Here is a 24,447-nt window from a genome sequence, read left to right as displayed (position 1 = left end):
AACGAAGTTTCCGTTTGCACTTGTATCCATCCATTCAGTTACAGCTTCATAGCTTATAAGAATAGAGAAGAGTGTAGATAACGTCTGTATACAAACAGATGGGTCCAAAAGTGCATCTAGATTCTGCTGTCTAAACCTAATGCTTTCCTGTCTCATCTTCAATTTGCGACGCAGCGGTTATACTATGTTATTCGTACGACAAATCCATATGATGAATAATAAAAAATAAAAATTATTCACTATTCCAATATCTCGAATTCACTAGCTTTTTGTAAAATAACGTCCCACAATTTTACTTTTTAAAAGGAAACGGCATCTATTGTTTCCAACTGCAATTTTAGAATAATATCTCAGTTTCAGACTTTTAGTGGGCTTATCACTTTATTCAACTCCAATAATTCTTTATTTTATTGAGTAGAGCTAAATGAATCAGATATGATTTCATATATCATTATTTTATTGGAGCTTTTGCCGTTTAACAGTAATTCTGAATAAAATAACTCTTCTTTTTACATCTTTCTTCCATATATGAATTAAACTATAAACAAAAACCGTTTCTAAATTTCCTAAAGCGAACATTTTCCATTTCCGCCACTTTTGTACAAAGGAAATAATGAAAACCAAAGTAATACAGCATCTCCTAAATTACTTAGGCAATACATCTCATTGAGTACATGGAAACTGGATTACTATCGGAGGTTCCACAGTAAACTCTCGGATGATCGCTTTCCGGCCCAAAATCCGTCATCGGCCGGTACTCCATATCATCATCATGATCATAAGCAAACTCCGGTAGCTCAATCTCAGCCCTCCTTACATGGTCCCACAAGAATTCCAGCCTGTTCACATACTTTAGCTTTCCATATAACCTGTTTCACGTCACGCGTTATCCAACTAATTACTCATTCAAAACAAAATTAATTAATAACGCCGTTTAAATAACGTTTATTCTTTTAACGGAAAAGTGAAAAAGAAGCTTACCCTCCACCAAAAAGAAAACGGCCGAAAGTGGCGAAGAAGAGTCTATCTTGTAGGCAAGGGTGCACGAAATAAACAGCCTCCAGATTATTCTTAACGTTGATCGGAATCGCATCGTAGATTGATCGTAAGGCTGAGATTCCAGGGAAATTCTCGCTTCTTTGAACATCTGTGTGCAAATACAGAATACAGAACGGTCTTCCTTCCAATTTAGGGAAGATTTTCTTCTCCAAATACTTGTTCAACGTCTCAGTGCTCGTCAGCCGAGCTAATCAATATAAATTAAAACAAATTAGAAAATAAATCGAAATTACAATCTAATTAACACATAAGCAAAATTAGGAAAGAATCAAACATGAAATGAAAAAACAAACCTTATAAAATCTTTAAATGAGAGATTATGAAACAGAAAAATGCAAACAGATTGAGCAAACTCTTTTCATATTTGATATAAGTATATACCGGGAAAGAGCTTGCCGATGATGCGAAGAACTTTCCGGCCACGCTTATCTCGGCCTTGGACCTTGAACACCTCCAGTTTCTCCATCAGATTTTCTTGATCCGACTCCGAAACAATTTTAACAGTCGGAACGGAACTCATGTTTTCTTGTTTAATTTAAATTCAGTTTTTTAAACAGGGAACTGTAAAATTAAAAAATTGTAACTGAAAACTGCTGGGGAGAGGCGGAAGGAGGAAGGCGGGTTTAAATAGGGAGCTGAATTTTAGGGATAGGGACTTATCCGTAGTTTAGCCATGAAACTCGGTGACGTGTACAATTGTAAAATTTGAAAAAGGAAATCCAAAAGGTATATTCTGAAGCATCTTCGATTTGTTGGATAGAATTGAAGCGATCTCAAAACTATTAATACTGACACGTAATGTATGGTCACTGTTTGGTCTCTTGCGGGTTTCTTCTGATCAGCTTTGTTAGAACTTGGAAATCATAATTGATCTCACAGCTCCGCTTATTAAGCTCAGATTGCACTTCATTTTGTATTTTTAATTACATAAAGAAACAAGAATCAAAATCACTCAACCTTATCCATATATATACTAATTTAGATTAAAGTTTTATTGTATTACTAAAAAGCTTTTTATTCATTGTTTAACTTGTGGATAAAAAAAATTATTTTTTGTGTATATCAGTGTTTTAAGATCATATAGGTCGATTTGACTGAATTTTGATTATAGAAAATGTTCAATTTGTGATTTTTTAAATTAATTTTTTATCATTAAAAAAATTTAGCATTTGTGGAATAAATTAAACTAATAATTTTAATAGAATACCGTTTAATATATTATTTAAAATGAGTAATGCTATATAACTCAACACTTTTAATCCACCTTTTTTATACCGCATGACGTAAATAATGGATTGATTAAATTTTGTGTTTGCGATATATACTTTTGGGTGAGAATTAGACGAATTAAATCTTGCCGCTTAAGGCGGATTAAAAGAGTTGAATTAAAAAAGTGGATTATAAAGCATTTTCCATTTGAAATATATCTCATTGATATAATTTTCATTTTTTATGATAGGCAGAATCTAATTACGTCAGCTGTTAATAATTAGTAATTAGTTGCTAGCTGTTAAATGCCAAATTAATCTCAAACCACTTAATTTTATTGAAATTTATATTTTGAAGACCTAGCTAATTAGACTAGACCTCACTGACTTGGTATAATTAATTGATTATATAGGTAAGTAAATATGTATAGAGGCACCCACTTAAGAGGAATAAGTAGAAGCTTGAAGAGGCAAGTTTCTTCCATTAGTTCGTATCCGTCGATGGCTACTTTAGGTGGTATGCTCATCATCAAACGTGTGCGGTGCTTGATTAAATTTGTTATATTTCTCCATACGGTCGATAAATAAAATAATACTTGTAGCAGCCTATGTCCTACACAAGATTATTTCGATTTATTGTTTTGTCAAGTTGCATCTCATCTACTCCATGTGGACCCTGATCACATTAAAAAAAATGTTCAAGCTACAATTTTCGGTTTTTTTTATCAAATATGATTTTTTATATTTTTAAATTTAAATTAATTTTTTAAAATTGTGATTAAAATTAAAATTAAAATTTTTAAATCCAAATTTTTGCATATATTATCAATTAACACCAAATTTTAATTTTTTTATCTAACTTCCAAATATTATCAATATTAACGTTTGGTCGCAATTAATAAAAAATATAAGAATTGATTTTTTTTGAAAGATAACTGATATTATTAAATCAAATCAGAAGCGATAACAGATGTAAGAAATTTAAGAAAATGGTTAAACCATTCCTGATAACTTGACAGGGAACGAGCATAACGCGCTAACACATGCGCAGCCTGATTAACTTACAAAAACAAAATTCAAACTAGTAAATTGTTTCGCTAACTCCACACAATCCGCAATTAAAAAATCCGCTTCACCTCGACTTGGATCCTTAATATCCAAAATGACCTCCAAAGTGCTAAAATATAAAAGAAGAATTGTTTGTTTTTACTGTATCTTATTATTGAAAAGAGCAGTACTCTTATACACAGAGGAAAGCTTAAATCAAGGAAACTAAATAGGATACAAATCAATGAAAATCAATCAATACAATTGGGAATCAATTAATATAAATTGACCCTAAATCTGGGAGCTATATATGGTATGTGAATCTCTATAGATGGTTACTGCTAATACGCCCCCTCAAGTTGGAGCATGGAGGTTACGAATGCCCAACTTGTCAATAAGGAATGAGAATTGATGAGAACCAAGTGCCTTAGTAAATACATCTGCAAGCTGAAGATTAGAGGGAACATGGGAGGTGACAATAGAGCCGGATTTAATACAGTCTCGAATAAAATGGCAGTCAATCTCAATGTGCTTAGTGCGCTCATGATAGACAGGGTTAGCAGCAATATGAAGTGCAGCACGATTGTCACAATAAAGTTGAGCAGGTGAAGAGATGGGAACCATTAATTCGCGAAGTAAAGTGCGAAGCCAAGTGAGTTCACAAGCAGTGTTAGCCATAGAGCGATATTCAGCTTCAGCTGATGAGCGGGAGACAGTAGTTTGTTTCTTGGTTCTCCAAGAAATGGGGGAGCAACCTAGAAGAATAAAAAAAACCAGTGATCGAGCGACGAGTAATAGGGCAACCAGCCCAATCCGAGTCGCAATAAGCTAGAAGTTGAAGGTCAGATTTGGCTGGTAGAAAAATACCTTGACCCGGAGCAGATTTAAGATATTTTAGAACTCGTAAAGCAGCTTCCCAATGTCCATGACGGGGCTGATGCATGAATTGAGAGAGGATATGAACTGAGTAACAAATATCCGGTCGAGTGATTGTCAAGTAGATAAGTCTACCAACAAGACGTCTATAAGCACCTGGATCATCAAGAAAATCACTATCATCCAAAGCGAGTTTGTGATTTTGCTCCATAGGAAAAGGGGAAGGTTTACTACCAAGAAGACCAACTTCATGCAAAATATTGATAGGAGTATTTTACTCCTATAATTAGGGTCGATTTTACTCGGTTTTCATCATGTGTAGTATTGTTTTTATACATTATTTGGCGTTTTTACGTTTAATAGTGTTTGTTAGTGTTTCAGGGGAAATTAGGTGAAAAACTACTATTTGGGGCAAATTTATGGTGGATTGCGTGTACGAGTAAAAGCGTAGCTTGCGGACGAAGAAATTGAAGATTCACGAACGAGATTGAGAAAAAATGGGTTGTTCCCGTTCGAAACAAAGGTTTCTCGAACGGGAACCATGCAGAATGAGCATGAGTCTCGAACGAGAAGGCCTTGTCTCGTTCGGGACTCAAGAAGGAATCAACATCTCAAAACTCTCGGATTCAAGTTTTTTCGAACGTGAATGAGGCTCCCGTTCGGGAACCATGTTAAAATTGGGCATGTCACGAACGGGACTATGGTTTCCCGAACGGGAAAGAAGAAAATTACGCGTGCAGCAGACTTTGAATTGGACTGAAATTCCTCCTCAAATTACAATTACAATTCCTATTACAAATTGATTTATAATATGAATTAGAAGACTCCGGAACTTCTCCTACTATATAAAGACCTTGTACTAGACTCAATTTAAGATGTAGAATAGATTAGACATTAGATTAGAGTAGTTATAATTTAGTTTTTATTAAATAGCTTTTAGTTTAGTTTTTTCCAGCAGTTTATAAGTAGTTTATAATTAGTTTCTGCAAGACGATTGTTGAAGATTTCAAGTTTAATCAAGACGATTCTTTCCGAAATTGACAACTCCGGTATTTATTGTTTAATTATGCTTTCTTCTTCATCATCCTTCTTGTTTTGTTTCAGTTTTAATATGTGTAACTAAAACCCTTGTTCGAGGGTTGATATGAACTTATAAATTGGTAATTATTTGGATTGGATGGATTAGTATTAATTCGTGTCTTAATTATTAATCTTATTACTTGGATTAAATTAGCTACTTAGTTCATGATTTTGTGTTTAGTTAACTAATTGAGAGATTGTTAATTAAATAGACATAGATAATTAAGAACTTAAAGAAAAACGCCGTGAGAGCGGGTTGGGATTTAGGTAGTTATTGAGTTTGCTTCATAATTATAATTTGATTATTTAATTCAGTTTTAATATCGTGAGAGCGAGTTGATAATTGGTTAGTTAATTAGGTTATGATTTTATTCGGATCTTTGAGGCTTGAGAGGGCGGGATTCGGTGCTTTAGAATAGCTCGATTCGCGATAAAATCACTAAGAAATCCTATTCCATAATTTTACTTATTTATTTGGGATTATCAATCCTTGAACTTTTTAATCTTATTGTTTTAAACCCTATTTTATTATTTGTTTTCAGTTTAAATTAGTTTAATTAAATTACAAAACCCTATTGATTTTTCTAGCTAGCCGATTAAAGAATATTTGAAATTAGTGATTAAGTCCATTGTCTCTGTGGGATCGATACTTGGTCTTCCAAGTTATATTACTTGAGCGATATCGTACACTTGCGATTAATTGCCAACAAGTATCTGCTGCATATTTACGTTGAGATAGAACAATGCCATCCGAGGTACGAGAAACTTCCAATCCGAGAAAATACTTTAAAGGACCAAGGTCTTTGATGTTGAACCAAGTGTTCAAATAGTCTTTAACGGCTGTAGTGTGTTCCGTATTATTGCTAGCAATAATAACATCATCCACGTATACAAGTAATGCAGTGAATGAAGTACCTTTATGATGAATGAAGAGAGAGGTATCTGCCTTTAATTGAGTAAACCCAAATTGAAGGATGGCATTAGAGAATTTAGCAAACCATTGGCGCGATGCTTGCTTTAAACCATAAAGAGATTTCTGAAGTCGACATACACGATTATCAGCGGAGGTCAAATATCCAGGTGGTGGCACCATATATACTTCCTCGTCAAGATCCCCATGTAAGAAAGCGTTATGAACATCAAGTTGGTGCAATTCCCATGATTTGGCAACTGCTATAGCTAATAAAGTGCGGACTGTGGTAAGTTTTGCCACTGGAGCAAAAGTTTCAGTGTAATCGAGGCCTTCAACTTGAGTATAGCCCTTGGCCACTAAGCGAGCTTTGTAACGCTCAATGGTTCCATCAGAGTGGTATTTGATTTTATAAACCCATTTCGATCCAATAGGCTTCTTCCCATGCGGTAATTTCTCCATCGTCCATGTGTGATTTTGTTCAAGGGCCATCAATTCTTTCTCCATAGCTTCCCGCCAATAAGGATCTTTATTAGCCTGTATATATGTTCTTGGCTCATCATGTTGAGTGATGGCCGCAAGAAAACTAGCATGTGAAGTAGTAAAATTACAATATGAAATAAAATTGGATAATGGATAAGACGTACCTGAAGATGCATGATTGGAAGATGATAAACGAGAGGAGTGCGATTCCGGTAATTCAACATGAAAGTCATGAAAGCGAGATGGCATTTTTCTTATACGGGGAGGGAGAGCTGAAGTTGATAGGGAAGGTGGAGTGGGTAATGTGTCAAGAGGTAGGTTAAGTGTATCAAGGTCATTAGAAATTTGATGATCATTGTTTTTAAGTGGTAAAGGGACAGAACAAGTGGGATTATTAAGTACGGGCTCAACAATTATTGGTTCATGATCAGGAATGGGTAGAGGAATGGAAACCTGGGTAGAAGGAGTAGGAGGCAGATGGTGTAATGAGTTTTGTCTAGCAAAAGAAAAATTGTGTTCATAAAACACTACATCTCTAGAAATATAGATCTTTTGTGTTTGTAAATTATACACCTTATACCCTTTTCGACCATGTGGATATCCAACAAAGATACATGATGTGGCACGTTCACAGAATTTATCCTTAGACCGGGGCATTATTGATGCATAGCAGAGACACCCAAACACACGCAAATGGAAATAGTTGGGTTTACGAGAAAATAAAAGCTCATACGGACTTTTCCCAGACAAAATGGGAGTCGGAGTGTAATTTATCAAATATACAGCCGTTAAGATGCATTCCCCCCAAAATTTAATAGGTAAATTAGCTTGAAAACGTAGAGCTTTAGCTACTTCAAGAATATGTCGGTGTTTACGCTCTACGACTCCATTCTGTTGGGGTGTGGAGACACATGAAAATTGAGTTAAGATCCCATGTTGTTGGCAGTATAATTGAAACTTATTATTGGTAAATTCTGTTCCATTATCACTACGGATGATCTTAATTATTTTTCCAAATTGTCTAACTGACATGGCCATAAAAGAAATCAAACAAGTATAAACGTCTGATTTATTCTGTATTAAATAGACCCAAGTAGTTCTAGTATAGTCATCAACAATGCTTAAAAAATAATGAGCTCCGGACAATGATGCAGTTTGATATGGTCCCCAAACATCACAGTGTATTAATTCAAAAGGTTCATGTGTTTTGATAGAACTAATAGGAAAAGAAGGTCGAGTTTGTTTAGCTCGATGGCAAGAGTCACAACATTTATTAAACGACTTTAATGAAAAAGGGCCTAAATCCTTTAAAAGAGAAAACTTATCGAAAGACAAGTGTCCGAGGCGTTGATGCCAAAGATTAATATTTAGACTAGAGGTAATGCTGGCTGCCGCTACTGGTGTTTGGATTGCCCAAAAATAATAAAGACCATCTCGTAGCTCACCCATTCCAATCAGCCTCCTCGTATGTAGGTCCTGTAAAACACAAAAAGAAGGAAAAAAATGAGCTACACAATTTAATGTTTTAGTTATTTTACTAATGGAAATGAGGTTGCATGAAAATGATGGAATATAAAGAGCATTTCTTAAAGTAATGAGAGAGCTAAGAGGAACATCTCCACGTAATTTTGCTGGCACAAAAGATCCATCTGGGATTTTAATTGGCATAAAATGAGGAATGGTAGTGTGTGAAGCCATAAGTTTGTTATGAGACGTCATATGGTCGGAGGCACCTGAATCCAAAATCCATTCCATATCATTATCGAGTAATGGAATTGCCTTACCCGCGAAGTTGGCCGTGGAGGCAGAACTCTTTCCGAGATTGAGCATAGATATGAGCTGATTATACTGCTCACTTGTCAATCCAGCAATTGGAATAGTACTTTGACTATTAATTGTTTCTATGTGCTGTGTATTATTGGCTATTTTAGTCTTTAATGGCTTCTTTCCTTTGTCCCACCATTCTGGATATCCATGGAGTTCAAAACAAGTTGCTTTTGTGTGCTTTGTCTTTTTACAATAATCACAAAATAACTTGGATGTATCACGATTACCTGCAAACTTACGATAGTTATTAGTTCTATTACCACTAATCGTAGAGAAGGCTGCTGCTTCAGTAGATGGCGCTCGTGACTCCACTATTAGCTGTTGTCTCTCCTCTTGAGTTACCTGTGAATAAACACGAGATATAGATGGCAAGGGATCTGTATTTAAAATTTGAGAACGAACAGTTTTATATTTATCATTCAAGCCCATTAAAAATTGGTGTACTTTTTCTCTGTCTCTTTCTGCAGCAAACACTTTAGCTGAACCACAAGTACATGGTGGGATCTGTGAATAAGTGTTGAGTTCATCCCATATACCCTTCAATTTAGTGTAATATGCTGAAACTGTCATTCCTTGTTGTAGAATACTCATCATTTCAGTTTTCAACTGATGAATACGAGGAGCATTACCTTGTGAAAATCGATTTTCTAGATCGTTCCATAATTCTTCTGCTGTCATAAAAAATGCCACACTATCATGTAGTGTAGGATGGAGAGAGTTAAAAATCCAAGAGAGGACCATTGAATTGCATTTTACCCATCCCGGCTCATCCTTTGAACTTGTTGATGGACGAGTAACAGATCCATCTACAAAACAAAATTTATTTTTGGCTTGAAGTGCATTCGTCATAGCACGACGCCATGTGGGATAATTTTCTTCTTTTAAAAGACATGTTACTAATGATGTCCCTGGATTGTCAGATGGATTGAGTATGTATGGTGAAGAAGTATCCCAATTAATTTGGGTACTAGTGGATTGATTGTAGTTGGTGACTGAAGAAGTTTCGTCAGCCATTGAAAGAAAAGGAGAGCAGAGTATAGATTTTAGCCACGCTCTGATACCATGCTAAAATATAAAAGAAGAATTGTTTGTTTTTACTGTATCTTATTATTGAAAAGAGAAGTACTCTTATACACAGAGGAAAGCTTAAATCAAGGAAACTAAATAGGATACAAATCAATGAAAATCAATCAATACATTGGGAATCAATTAATATAAATTGACCCTAAATCTGGGAGCTATATATGGTATGTGAATCTCTATAGATGGTTAATGCTAATACAAAGCATCGGATTCAATCATCACCTTCCGCTCTTCATCATTCAACCAACTCAAAGCTTCTCGAGATAGCTATTACTTTAGCAGCCCTAGGCTCAAAACTGCCTATGATGTTAACTGCCCTAGCCTTCACTAAATGACCACAAGAATCACGCACAGTACAACCAACTCTCATCGACTCTCCACTGCTAACACAACTTGCATCCACATTTACCTTCACATATCCCTCCAAAGGCTTTTGGACCATTTAACAAATTCATCTTCCTTCTCAAGGCTCACAACAACTAATGGAGAATTAGCATTGTGCACCTTCATCCACGCTTCCAACTGATGACCTGCTGAGTTCACCCATCTCCAGGACCGAACCACCCCTTTTCGACCAAATCAAAAAATAAAATTTAAACTTTTAGTCATAATTAAAAAAAATAAGTTGAAGGCTTGGTCATAACTGAAGGCTTTGTAATTATGATTCATCAATATGTAAAAGTTCGAATTTAAAAAATAAGACCAAATAAAATTGAGACATTTGATTTTTAGATTTTTCCTAAATATGTTATATGACCTTAGGTTAAAATTTAGGATCAGGATTCCCTTAAGTTCATTTTGAACTTGAGAGGGTCATGTTCACAATATTACAATAAACGGTGTAGATAAAAAAGGTAAATTTTAATCAAATCAATCTACACCGTTCATTTTATAATGAACGGTATAGATCGTCAACATGACCCCCTCAAGTTCAAATGAACTTGAGAGAATTCCAATCTTAAATTTAACCTAAACTCATATAACATATTTAGGAAAAATCTAGCTTATTTTTTTATTTTATATATAAATATTGAAATTGTTCATATTACTTTGCTTATTATAACTCAAATTCAACAATACAAAAGTATGAACATATTACTTTGCTTATTATGTTATTTTATGTTATTTGGAAGATCAATTAAATTTGAATAACTTCTCGAAGAAAAACTTACAAAAAAATCAATTTTAAAAGTATAATCATTTTTATGCATTTACTCTTAAAAAAAATTAAAGAGGCGGACATTCCCTAGTAAATTTTCATTTAATTTTTTTGTTCTTTTTCGAATTTTTTCCTCGAAGACGTCCCACCTTTAAAAAACGTTAAAAAAAAATTATTTCGGGAAATTTTTTAGAATCTTGATTCTCGTTTTCCGATGAATTGGAATCGTAATCGTCCATTGCAATTTCAGAATTGAAATGAGGTTGAGAGGAAAAAAATTATTATGTTTGATTAAAAGGGCAAGGAGGTAATTAGAAGGGGCGGTATATAATAATTAGAGGCGGTATATAGTAAAACTCCACCATGACCGAACCAAATTAATGAATATGGGCAGGCCTTGGGAGGCAGAAAAACCGCAATCAGAGACACGGTGCTCGTCTTTTTAAGCAATCAAACTCTTTTAATATCATTTTGAAAGTACATAATTATTTATCAGCTTCAGTGAATCAGTTGGAAATACTTCACACGTACAGAAAGGGGTGTGTATTATTCGGACACAATCAAATTAGGCAATCAAACTCTGTTTCAACTCTTTTAACTAAAGTACTTTTTAATTTAATTCAATTCGGATATATGATTAATATTTTAAAAAAAAATTGGTCCATTTGATTAGGTTTGATTTTCGTTTGAAATTTTAAATTATCCAACCCGATCGAATTAATCAAATTTTAATATTACTTTAACAATTTAAAATATTTTTATAATTTTTATGGGACTTAGATATTATTTGCTCTCGAAATTTAAATATAATTAAAAAATATACAGTACAATTTTTAAAGTTCATTTTTATACAAATCATTTCACATTTTACGTACTTACTTTTAATACATATTTGATACCTCAAAAGATTTATTATCGATACATATCTAATACATAAATATACCAAGCGGAATTTTTTAGATATTTAGTGAAAAAAATTAGATATTAAATGTAAACGTTTTTAGAAGAGGACATTCTTAATATTTTTACCCTTCTCTGAATTTTTCTGTAATTTTTCATAGAGACCTATCAGAGCCCAAAAGCAGGACACATCTCTGAACAGAACCACTAAATAAAGGCTGATTATTGAGCAGGCCCAAATAAAACGACCAGGCGTCACTCATCAGCTTCTTAAAAATTTAGTTAAAAGAGTTGAAACAGAGAATTACCAGTAATCTCCACATGAACATGTCCCATCTCTAAAATGGTGAAACCGCTTGGTATCTCTGATTATTATCAATCGCTTCTCAACCAGTGATATGAATTTTGCAGTGTTGTGGCAATCTCCACATATTCTAAGGTTCTTTCTTATAATCAATGGCACATTAGCATTACTCACCAAAATCCCAAAGGCAATGGCCAACTTCTCACTGTGTTTACTTATCATATCCTCTTTCACATCATCACCAACATCATGCAGAACAAGTTCAGTTTTCGGGGCATACCCGGCTTTTCGAATCCTTTTCATTAGTTCTTCGAGCTTTTCATATATTTCCTTCGTCTCAGGGTGAGATTGATCGCCCATCACAAAACATCTAATTCTGTTTCCATGTTCAATGTAACTGCACCCTGGATTTCTAATCAAACTTTTTTCTTTCATTGAAGCCCTTACCTTTGAAGCTTCCTTCCATCTACCAGCTGAAGAAAACATATTTGATAGTATGATATAGTTTCTAGAGTCGGACGGGTCTAAAGCAAACAATTTCTCTGCAACTTTCTTCCCAAGACCTATATTACTATAGATTCTACAAGCACCAATAAGAGCACCCCAAACTGCAGAAGTTGGCTCTATCGGCATGCTTTTGATTAGATTATGAGCATTGTCGAGAAGCCCAGAACGACCGAAAAGATCAACCATGCACGAATAGTGATCCACCCTTGGTTCGATTCCATAAGTACTCAACATAATTTTGAAGTAATATTTTCCCTCCGAAACTAAGCCGGAATGGCTACAAGCACTTAACAAGTGAGTAAACGTAACATGATCAGGGACCACTCCTTCTCTAACCATGAGTTCGAAATGTTGTATTGCTTCTTTCCCACAACCATGCACTGCATAGCAGGCGAGCATCGCAGTCCACGCTACTGCGTCAGGATTAAGCATCTCTTCAAACAACTTATGAGAATCACTTAACAATCCCAAGTTAGCATACAGCTTTAACGATGCAGTTGCAATAGGTAAGTTCGTGTTAAGGCCGCAATTGAAGATATAACAATGGATAGCCTCTACCAGTTTTCTTAAACCTAGATTCTCACACCCTTGAAGCAATGTTACTAAAGTGGCCTGATCAGAAACAATCCCTGCCCTTCTCATCAAAATAAAAAATCTTAGTCCAGTCGCGGCGAATCCCCTTTGAACATGAACCGCAATGATTGAATTCCATGACACTAAATTCTGCTCTGTCATTTCCTTAAATATTTTACAAGCTGCGTCCAAATCTCCACATTTACCATAAAAGTTAATGAGAGCGTTGTTAACTTTGACATCCGAAAGCATGCCTAATTTCAAAACAGACCCATGAACATATTCCCCCAATTCGGGAGTTTCAGCACCAGTGCAGGCTGAAATTAAAGGTATAAACGTAACCTCATTGGTACTCAAATTCGTTAGATATTTTACCTGTAAAAAGGCACCTAAGCAATTACCCAAATCCCCATTACGCGAAAACCCAGAAATTAGCGAATTCCAGGATACCAAATCCTTATCAGGCAATTCATCGAACAGATACTGCGCGTCTTTTGTGCATCCCAATCTAACATAAGCGGACACGAGTTGATCACCAATGAAACCGTGCTTGTAGCTTAGAGATTTGATCACACTGCAATGAAGCATCCGACAATGAACGATCAAAGTGCAAGATGTTATACAGCTGATTAGAGCTGAAGCAAGAGTGTCCGAATCGGAATTCGTGTTCTTGTGAAATTTTCTTTTTCTTGAAATGGTGAATGAAATCAAAGATTGTGAAATTTTTCGAGTAATTGACATTAATATCTTCCATCCTTCTAACTAAAAAGATATCCCCATAATTAAAGTGATTGCAGCATATAATAAATTAACAATAGATGAAACAAAAGTTAAACCAGGCGCCAAAACTGACGGTTTTCCAATTTTTAGACGACCAAAAAGTGGGTAAATGGGCCAAATTTAGAATTGTAAATGGGCTCTCAAATTGGACCTAACAAAACTTTCTTAATGGAATATAATTTTTCAATTATTTCTGATATTTGAATATTTCTTTTAATAAATTTATGTAGTTTTAATCTGATTTTTCTTCAATTATATGCAATTAATATTACCCGGATGTGATGAGATATTGCATATGCTAAGAAAATTTCCTACCATATATTAAACTAGTTTTAACCCGTGCGTTGCACGATATTTATTTAATATTTTTATTAATTTTTAAAAGAATAGAATTGTTGAAATTTTGTTTCTATCTTTTATTTAGATAGTTTTTTATTTATAATTAAATTGATAGATAACTAATACTTCTTTAATTTTATTGCAAATATTTATGTGGCATTTAAAAAAAATTAATATATAGTTCAATAAGTGTCGGAATTTGTTAAATTATTTTTAAAAGATTATAAATTAATATTTCAATTTAAAAAGTTTGATTATGTATTTAATAAATATTATGAGGTCCGATTTTTCAAGATACAAATTTAATTTTAATTTTTATAATCTTTTTTTAAAAAAATTGACTAATAATGCTTTTTGTATTTTTTTGTTTGGATAATTTTTTATTTTTAAAGTAATATTTGTTTTATACATTTTTAATGTTAGTATTATTAATGAAATAAAAAAATTACAAATAATGAGACTGTAAAAAATTAGCTCAAAAAAATACTTTGGCATTGCTATCTTTAAGAGAGAGAAAATTAAACTAAAATTAATATTTTAGATATTTTCTTAAAAAAGATACTATAGTGTAAAGAAATATTAATGATTGATTTACATTTAGCTTATCTGTTATTTGAGCATAAAATGCAATTAAAATGCATTTATTTCATGTATTTTAACCTTTAAAGAAAGAAAATGGAAGGTTAACTCTCGAATTAAAACACTTAATATTTATAAAAAATTAACATTCATATTAATTACTATCATTTACAAGGAATTAGTAAAGTTATTCAAAAATGACAACTGCAAAATATATTATTAAAAAATTAGAGTGTCAATGATTATAAATTAATATTTATATAAATATTACATTTGTATCATGAATAAAGAATTAATAGTGTAAGTTGTTTATGTTGAATGTACCCTCAAGATTTTAAAAAAATTCAGTTATGCCATTTAATCACCAATCGGTTTTTGTCCTTATGAACTTCGTGCTTGTAGTAATTTTAATATGATTTGCTAATTTCTTGAGCACTACTTCTGTTTATATTGAGTAATTTAGTGTTCATTAATTTTATATTATTTGAGCTAGTGATAATGTCATGCTTTTCAAAATGTTTTGTTATAAAAATAACAAATTGCATTTCATAAATATGGAAATAGAGTAAATTGATAAATTTAAAATATCATAACAGGTTAAACACATTTAATCTAGAATAAAATACCACATTTAATCAAGATTTGTTACAAGTTATAAAATGTCTATCTTCCTCTATATCAATTCAATGTCCTCTATTGCTTGTTTGCCAAATTTTATCTCATATGCATATGATGCTTTTATTTTGAAATTTAATTCTCCATTTCCAAAAATTTGCTTCTTCTTCGGAATGAAGAGTATCATTTTATTTGATACTAAAATTAAAAAAGTTTAATTTATTATTAAATTTTTCTTTTCAATACCACTTATTGAATATCATATAATTATGTTAACAAAATCAAATAAGATAAAGTTATTAATTTTATCAAATTAAATCAACAAATCAATGCATGTATCAAATTTGACCAATTTTACCATAGCAAATAAAAAGAAATAATATAAAGTAACAATTTAAAAGTAAAGGATATATGTTACCAAATTAGATTAAAAAATAAATTAATATTTGAAATTCACTAATCCATACCAAGTTAAAATGTAAATTGTTTACAAACAAACATTACCAAATTTGACACCAAATTAGATTAGGAAATTAATTAATACTTTAAATTCACTAATTTTCCCATACATTACCAAATTTGACCAATCTTGCTATACAAAATAAAGAATTTAAAGGTAAAGCATGTTACAAAATTAGTTTAGAAAATTAATTAATAATTTAAATTCACTAATTTTTTCATACCAATTTAAAAAAGAAATTGTTTAGTAACTTAAAAAAATGTTACCAAATTTGAGCAAATCAATTGATATATTAAATCCCAAATGTTACCATATAAATCAAAAACAATATATAATTTTTTTTTTGAAAAAAACAACACCAAATTAGATTAACATATCAATTTAATTTTATTATGCTAACTATAAAAAAGTAATAATTTATAAAAAAATATAAAAGAGAAGGAATCTGGTAGTGCCGGACGTCTTTGTTTTCCCCACCTTGGCGAATCGCATCCCCGCACAACGACATTCTTTTTGCGTCCCTTATGAAAATGCCAAATATCAACTAAAGAAAAAACATTACATCGTACTATATTAATTTAAAAGAAGTGGTGTAGAAATGTCAAAGAAATAAATATGAGAATGATTATGAGAACGTCAAATGTGAAGTAAAGAAATAAATTAGAACAAAAAAATCAAAAAATTAAAATTTTAAAGATGAAAGTTGGTGATAAAACCTATTTGTTTTACTGTCAATAGCAAGGCCTTTTAATCTCTACATACAAATTATTAGTTAGAGCATAACATTTGAAAAATAGAACAAATAAAAAAAGATTAGAACAACTCAAAAACTATAAACAAAACTTTACAATGAATAAGAGAAAACAATAAAAAAAATTACCTGAGCATTATGTAGCTCTCCATTGAAAAAGAGTAAAAATAAGAGTATTTATAATGGTGATCTAAGAGAGTATAAAAAGTTTTTTTTTTTTTTAGAAAAATATGAAAATGTGTGATAAATTTTGTAATTGTTTTATAAATAATGAGCATTTAATTTTGTAACGGATTATAAATTTTGATAATTACTCCTTTATTAGTGTTAAACATAATTTATTGGCTATTAATTCTAAAATCTTTCCATTTAAAACATAGACCACTAAAATATTCTAACGTTTTTTTTATTAGCAGTTGTATACATTTGTTGTTATCTTAGTAAATGTTGCTTATTATACTAAATCTCTTTCATTACCCAGTGTTTTTATTAATGACACATAATTCTATTATTTTTTTACCATAATAAGATCAATAAAGTCCAAAGAATGGTGGTTACCATATTTTTTATGGAATGTTTAATGTCAAAACCTTTTTCATTAATTTTATTTATTTATAATTTAAATTATCTTTTAAATATGTCATTTTTTTCTTATCCTTTGCTATAAAATTTAAAACTATCGTAATATCATAATTATCAGTAGATTAAATGTATATTTTATCTACTTTTGTGAATATTAATTGTCAAAATTAATAATAGTTATATATTCCAATTAGATATAAAATTAAAATATAGCTTTGTGTTGAGAAAATCGAAAATGTGATGATAAAGAGAAAAAAATACAATTTTGAATTAATTATAATAATAATATTTTAAATGAAGAGAAAAATAGTTTATTCTATTTTTATGAACTTATTCAATCCTACGACTCAAATTAACTAACATAAAAAATTATTTAAATATTTTATTAGTATATTTATAAACAAATATATTAGTGATTTTTTTTAGTTAGTATCTAGTAACACTCATAGGGACATTAATTAGAGAATTAATGATTTAAAATTATTAAAAAAAGGAAATATGGGAAAATTAGTATATGAATGCCATTTGACATTTAAAAGGAAAAAGAAAATATATTAGAATAAATGAGGGAATGCCACTTGTCAATCCGTGGGAAAAAACGTCCTGCTTTATATATATATAGTAGATGACCAGCAAGAGTTTTATTTGGAAGGCCAAAACAGGTTTCAGGTTGGATAATGGATAAATACAAGATAGCCCCACATAATATTCTTCTATTATATCATTAAATTCACTGTTACATAAATTGAAATAAAAATAAGGAAACAGCAGAAAATACATGAGCATATATATAGATTCATATACCAGTGTGGGCCTAAGTCTCCAAGTGTATCGAGAGTTCATGGGTTCGAATTCTAATTCCGCAACTAACCACTAACAAATTCAGACTCTAAAAAAAATATAAATTCATGTGAAACTCTTATAAACCAAGAAAAGTATGGGCTCTCTGTTTGATGAAACCCTTGTGTTTTTAATCTATATAGCTAAATACTTACACCGTGGAGTAGAGTAAATAGCAATCCAAAAGAAGGCTATATCTTGGTTACAGATGTACCGTAAGATATGGTCAGAGAAGTGCATGTCAACGTTTGGTTAGAAGAAAAAGAGAACCAAATCAAAGCTTTACCTTCCCCAGCTGCAGATTTGTCAGATTTCGAATGACACGACAGGGAAATTTATACTATATATTTCTCGAGAGATAGAGATAAATCAAGAAAAACCAAAATGAAAAAAAAAAGGGTAAGTACTGTAGTAAGTAGCAGTAGAGTGTAATAACACAGCTATATAGGCCTGTGAAAATATTAATAAGTTTGCCTGAAGTCAGTCACTGCCTCTGGGTTGGCCTTTCAAAATTTAGCTCAGATAAAGCCAATTTTGTATAACCGTTGCCTCCACGCGTCACTTCTCTTCTTTAATTCTAGCTTTGCTCCTCTTAATTACTGTCTTATCTTTGGAATCATCATCATTATACTTTTTTTTTCGTTTTTTCCCCTCTGTTTCTTCCGGTCACCGAGATAAATGACGTCGCCGGCGACCAATGACGTTGCTGTCGATGAAGTTGACAAAAACAGCCGTTATCCTGCTCCTCTTGCTTCCCATAACGACGTTGTTAAAGACTCAACTGTTTTCTGGGACACTCTTCGACGGTTTCATTCTGCTATCAATACCAAGTTTATGTGAGTTTTCTTTTTTCTTTTCTATCTTTTTCTTTGTTCTTCAGAAAAAATATGAAAGAATCAAGAATGTGATAAGTTTGGTTTTTGGTTATATTGTAAGGGTTCCTGTGATTGGAGGACGTGAGCTAGATTTGCATGTTTTGTATGTAGAGGCTACAAGAAGAGGCGGGTATGAGAAGGTTAGCCTCTTACATGTTATTTAGCAGAAACTTGGTTCAATTAACGTGTTCCGTTTCCGAAACTTGTTGGATACTCGTAAAACTTTGTTCTGTTGTGTCCGTGTCCAAGTGTCCCATTTTTTCGTGTCTGGTCCGTGTTACCTAGGTTGTTTATGTTCGAAGCACTGGACCATTTTTTTTACTGAGAGTGAAAATTTATGCAGGTTGTGGCAGATAAAAAATGGAGGGAAGTGGGTTCTGTTTTTAACTTCTCTCCAACTACTACAAGTGCTTCTTTTGTACTGCGAAGACATTATTTTGGCCTTCTGTATCATTATGAACAAGTTTACTTCTTCAACGTTCAAGGTCCATTATGTTCACCAACAGGTAAAATTAAATAGTTTTTGCACCAGTTTTATTTTCTGCACTCACATTGTTTTCTATGACCTTTAATATTTCAATCATATTTCCTTGTAGCTGCATCTCCTGTGAGCAACTCTTCATCTAGACCTGAATTAGCTCTTGTTGAATATTCCCCTCAAGTGGCCAAGAATTGCCCTGATAGTCGTAGCCAAGGTGAATCTTAGTTTAATTGGTTTATCATAAAGGTTCATTTTGCCTTCTAAACTTGGGACAAAAGATCCTAAGAGTTTGTTTTTATGGGTTTTGATTAAAAAAAAGCCCCACTGGTTATCAATTTTAGATCATTTTACACCATAATCTAACGTCATTATTATAGTCAAAGGAGCAAAATCATCTAAATTAACAAGTTGCGTATGTTTTCGTCTAAAATCACGAATATTGACTCTATTAATATTTCGTCTCGAATTAAATAGGCAAAATAAACTTTTATATGGTTTTATCATAGAAATTGTTCAATATTCAATAGATTTATAATGTATGTAAGTGGATAAGAAGTTAGGCACTCACCACAAATATGTTTCATTAATTTCAGCCCCATGTTTCATTAATTAAAAGTTAGTGGTGAGATTTTTGGAATGAAGGTGAGTAATTTGGTGAATTCTGAATTTTCCTTTTCCCTACATTATTTTTGATTTATTTACCTGCTGTATTGTTTATATAAAAATTTACAATAAGTATAACATTTGAAACTTTTCATCCAATTATATCCTTACTTCAGCTAAGATGCCATGAATCCTTAACTCATTCCCCTGTGCAGGTTCTTCATCTTTTTCAGCTCTCGGAACAATCGAGGGAAAATTCGATTGTGGTTATATTGTGTCGGTGCGAGTCGGTTCCGAGGTTCTCAACGGATTACTTTATCATCCAGACCGGCCAAACCAATCACCTCCTTCGATAAACCAGTATCCTGATGATGCTCTGGTTCCCTACATTGACAAAGGCAGACGAGGCCGTCGTCGTCGGAGAAGTAGAAAATCTGAGGACCCTAACTACCCAAAAGCCAATAGAAGTGGCTATAACTTTTTCTTTGCAGAAAAGCATTATAAGCTAAAATCTCAGTATCCAAATAGAGAAAGAGAATTTACCAAAATTATTGGTCAGTCATGGAGCAATCTTAGTGCAGAGGAGAGGATGGTAATTAAGCAATCTTTAAATTAAAGTTGGTACTATTTGAATGTGTTTGCTAATTTGATTAAATTTGTTTTATTGTGTAGGTTTACCAGAAGATTGGACTGAAAGACAAGGAGAGATATAAGAGAGAGTTGAAAGAGTACAAAGAGAAACTTCAGCTAATGCAGATTCAGAATTAATCTAGGCAATTCAAGTCCACTCTAATAACTAGCATTGTATATATGATGAGATTAATTACTGTTTCTTCCTAACTTTCAATACAGCAGCTCTAATTGGTCCAAAGTCAAGCAATGTACCTTGCATGGAAAAGTGCTAAGAACAGTGTTTTACGAATCAGACCCGATTGTCTGCAAACTAGAAGTCAGTCATGTCAAGTTCGATTTTTTTAAAAAATTTGAAATTATTGTTCAATCTCTTTCAACCGAAAAAAAAAATCACATAATTTAATTGTAATCCTTATAAGTCATCCAATTCTTATTTATAGTTTGATTTACATAAATAATATATTTAGAAAAATTTCGACACAGAATATAACTTGAGATCGCTACAAACTTTTAATTGTTTCAAATGAATATTTTAACTTATAAGAATTTTGTAAATTAAGAGCTCTGATTGTTTTTCGGCTATCAGTTTAATAGAAAAACAGTTTAAATTAAATTGCACTGTTATTTTAGAATAAGGCTTAATCACCAAAAAATCCCCCACCTTTTAACCCCTATTCAAATGCACGCTGACGTTGCAATTTTGTCGGTTGCGCCCTAATTCACACCTTTGGTTTTCAATTCCACCCTCAAGTACTAAATTGATCTCTTTTTCATTTAAAAAAAGTTAAAATAAGTCATCCATTTTTAACTTTTTATGTGGAAAAGAGTTCAAACGAGTACTTTATAAGGATTTTTATGAATTTTTTCCGAGTGAAAAAAGTCCAATTTAATTTTGAGGGTGGAATTGAAACCTAAAGGTGCGAATTAGGGTGCAACTGACAAAATTACAACGTTAGGGTGCAACTGAAAAGGGCTAAAATGTGAGGATTCTTTTGGTGATTAAGCCTTAGAATAATAATAATAATAATCTATGTAACGATATATTTTCCCAGTGTTTTAAAAATCGGACCGGACCGGCCGGTTCAACCTGTGACCGGATGTCAGTCCGGTCCAATTATGATTTAAAACCGGATTTTCGATTGAACCGCTTTAAACCGGAAATAACCGTACGAACCGGAGATCCGTTGAACCGGTTAGCTTCTAAAAACCGTCTGGTTCAATGTCAAAGGAAAAAATAGAAGAAGAAAACATATTAACGATAGTTTTTTTCAAGATTAAAAATGATAAAACCTATTTATAAAAATTAACAAACACACAAAGAAGAAATCAAATCACCAGAATAAATAACCAAGGAAAAATAAAAAACCAATTACTGAATAAAATTTGAAAAATACACAAATACAGAAAAAACTCAATGAATTGTCAATATATTCTCTGCATTAATTAAAAAAAGGCTTGCTTGTTGTGAACCCATGGTGAAAGGCGAGAAAAAGTGAAAGAAAAAGGTGATTAAGAAATTATAGACAAGAATATCAATTTTGTGGGTGACGGCTACTTTTTAATTTTAGGCCTAATTACTTAAAAACCACTCACCTTGTAATTTTTTTTCATTTATACCACGACCTAGGAAAATTTTCAATTGTACCCTATTTTCGATTTTTATGTTTCGTTTGTACCCCAAGAGTAATTTTTTTGATAATTTAATTAATTTAAAGATGAAAATATTAAAAACAAGATATATAAATGATTAATATTAACGTTTTATTAGAATATAGATTAAAAATGAAGGATTATATTAAACTTTTTTTCAAAAGAAAATAGGTCAATTCAACTCATTAGGGTAGAGATGAAACATAAAAATCAAAAATAGGGTACAATTGAAAATTTTCCTAGGTCATGGTATAAATGAAAAAAGTTACAAGGTGGATGGTTTTTAAATAATTAAGTCTTAATTTTATGCCAAAATTAGATTTTAGAAAGTCTCATATCAACTAAGAAGACTTGTGTGGGCTTTATTCATTTAGGTTTGATTGAGCTTTATTCATATAGGTTTAGTTGGGATTATAACTTATGAGGGATTTATAATCTGAAATTATTTTTATTTTAAATAATAGAACAGCTGCTGAGCCGGCTCAACCGGCGGTTGAACCGGTCTGACCGTAAACCGATGGCTGTGCCGGTTCAGTCACAGGTTCAGTCACCGGTTCGATTTTTAAAACACTTTCCTATTTGCTATTAAAATAAAATAAAATATATTAATTTTGATAGTTTGGCGATCTAAACATAAATAAAAACACTAATTTAATATACAAATAAACATTCATGCACTAAAATAATATTTTGGAAAGTTCAAACACGCCCTTATAATTTATCTTTTTCTTAATATCAACGGGGCACTCTTAATCATTCTTTTTTTTTTTCATTTTAATACAAAAACTGGCCGAAAAGAAAATTAAAAACAGATTAGGCCATGAGTGGTTGAAAAACCCAGCTAACCTGCTCGACCACTTCTAATCATCTGAACCACCGTCTTCCACGATTCTCTGCTAGAGATTTCACTCCACCATCTACCCACATTCTTTCTCGAACTAAAAAGCTGCCCCCGATCAGTAGAATTCACGACATAGTGCGTGTTAGGAAGATGAGACAGATCCGCCAAAGAAAATTCATCCCCCGCCAAGAACTGACTCTCCGCCAGCCTCTTCTCGTAAATATCCAATACCTTCCCCAACTTCTCTTCGTTCTGTTTGATTAATCCTTCATCTTGAGGAATCTTCATTCTCGGCGCAAATGCCAGCTGAAACACTAAAGCTCCGCTTGGTGGGTGAAAATTCTGTCCCTCAGCTTCTAGCCATTGGTCTATTGAAGCTTTGGCCAACGGATTTGTTCCGTATAATGCTTTGTTTCCTTTCTCTTCGTATTTCTCACATATGTACCGACAAATTGCTCTCGACTCTGAAATTAAATCAATCAGAAACAAAATTTATAATATCTGACGAGTTTATGGGTTTGATTTGAAGAGATTTTGTGTTTACCAAAGAGGGAGATGCTCTCGTCTTGAAAAGCTGGTACTTGGCCGAAGGGCTGTTTCAGATTATAGGCAAATTAGTTAACTTTAGTTACAGAGAAGTAGCACGGACACGGATATGGGGACATGAGACACTTGGATATGGACACGGCAAAACTATGTTATTTTAAGGTTTTCCCGTGTCCGAAACATCAAGTATTTGAAACATTTCCAAAACAAAATACGTTAATTGAATGAAGTCTTCGTGCTACTAGGAAGATATTATACATGAATAGTATTAGAAAGAAAGTAATTAAGAACCTGAATCTTGAGGAAATCGGGCTTCTTGTGCTCGCCTTTTGCCATGTTAATTGGGATGAGCTGAAATTCAACATCTTTCTCGATGAGACAAGCTAAGACTCTTGAAACTGCAGTGGATAATGGAGGTCCGTATACCTTCACCGGAACTGCCATTGGATCTGGAAGTATTTGACGGGTAATTGGAATTTTGACTCTCTCTGGTTTTATTTCTGTCTCATTTCTTGTTATCTGTTTACTTCTTTTTCAACCGCACAAAAAGAAAAGGATGTTCAAATCCATGTTTTTTGCTTTATCCTTTATGGTAGTTGGCCAAGAAGGTCCACCCAAACTACCAATACCCAAAACAATGTCATGTTTTTGACCCACTTGATTAATTTTTGTCTTCCAAGTCTTATTTTATTGCAATTTATTTCGCTTTCTAACCAATAGTTACTATTCAAATGGGATAAGTTCCGGCAAAAAAAAATGGGATAAGTGTTTAACATTTTACTAAGATCGTGTATTTGATACCTATCACTAGTTATACGAATAGTGATCTATTTATAACGAGTAACATCATATTAGA

The 24,447-nt window shown here is 32.5% G+C and overlaps 4 protein-coding genes across 5 annotated transcripts; 1 reads left to right on the top strand and 3 right to left on the bottom strand.

The window, feature by feature from the left end:
• Positions 1-466: 466 nt before the first annotated feature.
• LOC126663349 (uncharacterized) lies at positions 467-1,663 on the bottom strand. The gene is made up of 3 exons (XM_050356416.2): positions 1,441-1,663; positions 982-1,246; positions 467-869 (listed from the first exon to the last, which is right to left on the bottom strand). The coding sequence occupies exons 1-3, from the start codon at positions 1,577-1,579 to the stop codon at positions 650-652; spliced, it is 624 nt and encodes a 207-aa protein (XP_050212373.1). The 5' UTR covers positions 1,580-1,663; the 3' UTR covers positions 467-649.
• Positions 1,664-9,769: 8,106 nt separating this feature from the next.
• On the bottom strand, positions 9,770-14,032 carry LOC126665373 (pentatricopeptide repeat-containing protein At5g40410, mitochondrial). Of its 2 annotated transcripts, XM_050358153.2 has the most exons (2): positions 11,941-14,032; positions 9,770-10,139 (listed from the first exon to the last, which is right to left on the bottom strand). In XM_050358153.2, the coding sequence occupies exons 1-2, from the start codon at positions 13,755-13,757 to the stop codon at positions 10,064-10,066; spliced, it is 1,893 nt and encodes a 630-aa protein (XP_050214110.1). In that variant the 5' UTR covers positions 13,758-14,032; the 3' UTR covers positions 9,770-10,063. The 2 variants fall into 2 exon arrangements, with proteins under 2 accessions (XP_050214110.1, XP_050214111.1); XM_050358154.2 differs by lacking the exon at positions 9,770-10,139 and having other exon boundaries at positions 11,673-14,031.
• Positions 14,033-17,950: 3,918 nt separating this feature from the next.
• Positions 17,951-20,884, top strand: LOC126665375 (high mobility group B protein 9). The gene is made up of 6 exons (XM_050358155.2): positions 17,951-18,798; positions 18,899-18,977; positions 19,181-19,343; positions 19,434-19,532; positions 20,137-20,513; positions 20,594-20,884. The coding sequence occupies exons 1-6, from the start codon at positions 18,641-18,643 to the stop codon at positions 20,687-20,689; spliced, it is 972 nt and encodes a 323-aa protein (XP_050214112.1). The 5' UTR covers positions 17,951-18,640; the 3' UTR covers positions 20,690-20,884.
• Positions 20,885-22,854: 1,970 nt separating this feature from the next.
• On the bottom strand, positions 22,855-24,179 carry LOC126666274 (glutathione S-transferase-like). Its single transcript, XM_050359283.2, has 3 exons — positions 23,883-24,179; positions 23,590-23,638; positions 22,855-23,509 (listed from the first exon to the last, which is right to left on the bottom strand). The coding sequence occupies exons 1-3, from the start codon at positions 24,033-24,035 to the stop codon at positions 23,046-23,048; spliced, it is 666 nt and encodes a 221-aa protein (XP_050215240.1). The 5' UTR covers positions 24,036-24,179; the 3' UTR covers positions 22,855-23,045.
• Between the last annotated feature and the right edge of the window lie 268 nt (positions 24,180-24,447).

Source organism: Mercurialis annua, linkage group LG1-X (genome assembly GCF_937616625.2).
Source record: "Mercurialis annua linkage group LG1-X, ddMerAnnu1.2, whole genome shotgun sequence".
Lineage (NCBI taxonomy): Eukaryota > Viridiplantae > Streptophyta > Magnoliopsida > Malpighiales > Euphorbiaceae > Mercurialis > Mercurialis annua.
The sequence above is the reverse complement of the archived record's forward strand: the minus strand, read 5'-3'. Positions and strand labels throughout refer to the sequence as shown.

Bases quoted from the DNA above. Each gene is read 5' to 3' on its own strand.
- LOC126663349 (XM_050356416.2), bottom strand. From the start codon at position 1,579: ATGAGTTCCGTTCCGACTGTTAAAATTGTTTCGGAGTCGGATCAAGAA. The intron at 1,247-1,440 runs GTATATACTTAT...TATATTGATTAG, and splicing joins CATCGGCAAGCTCTTTCCCG to CTCGGCTGACGAGCACTGAG. The intron at 870-981 runs GTAAGCTTCTTT...GACGTGAAACAG, and splicing joins CGTTTTCTTTTTGGTGGAGG to GTTATATGGAAAGCTAAAGT.
- LOC126665373 (XM_050358153.2), bottom strand. From the start codon at position 13,757: ATGTCAATTACTCGAAAAATTTCACAATCTTTGATTTCATTCACCATT. The intron at 10,140-11,940 runs GTAATTCTCTGT...TTGGTCGAAAAG, and splicing joins TGTTCATGTGGAGATTACTG to GGGTGGTTCGGTCCTGGAGA.
- LOC126665375 (XM_050358155.2), top strand. From the start codon at position 18,641: ATGACGTCGCCGGCGACCAATGACGTTGCTGTCGATGAAGTTGACAAA. The intron at 18,799-18,898 runs GTGAGTTTTCTT...TTATATTGTAAG, and splicing joins GCTATCAATACCAAGTTTAT to GGTTCCTGTGATTGGAGGAC. The intron at 20,514-20,593 runs GTAATTAAGCAA...TTTATTGTGTAG, and splicing joins TTAGTGCAGAGGAGAGGATG to GTTTACCAGAAGATTGGACT.
- LOC126666274 (XM_050359283.2), bottom strand. From the start codon at position 24,035: ATGGCAGTTCCGGTGAAGGTATACGGACCTCCATTATCCACTGCAGTT. The intron at 23,639-23,882 runs GTTCTTAATTAC...AATCTGAAACAG, and splicing joins CCGATTTCCTCAAGATTCAG to CCCTTCGGCCAAGTACCAGC. The intron at 23,510-23,589 runs GTAAACACAAAA...ATTTAATTTCAG, and splicing joins CGAGAGCATCTCCCTCTTTG to AGTCGAGAGCAATTTGTCGG.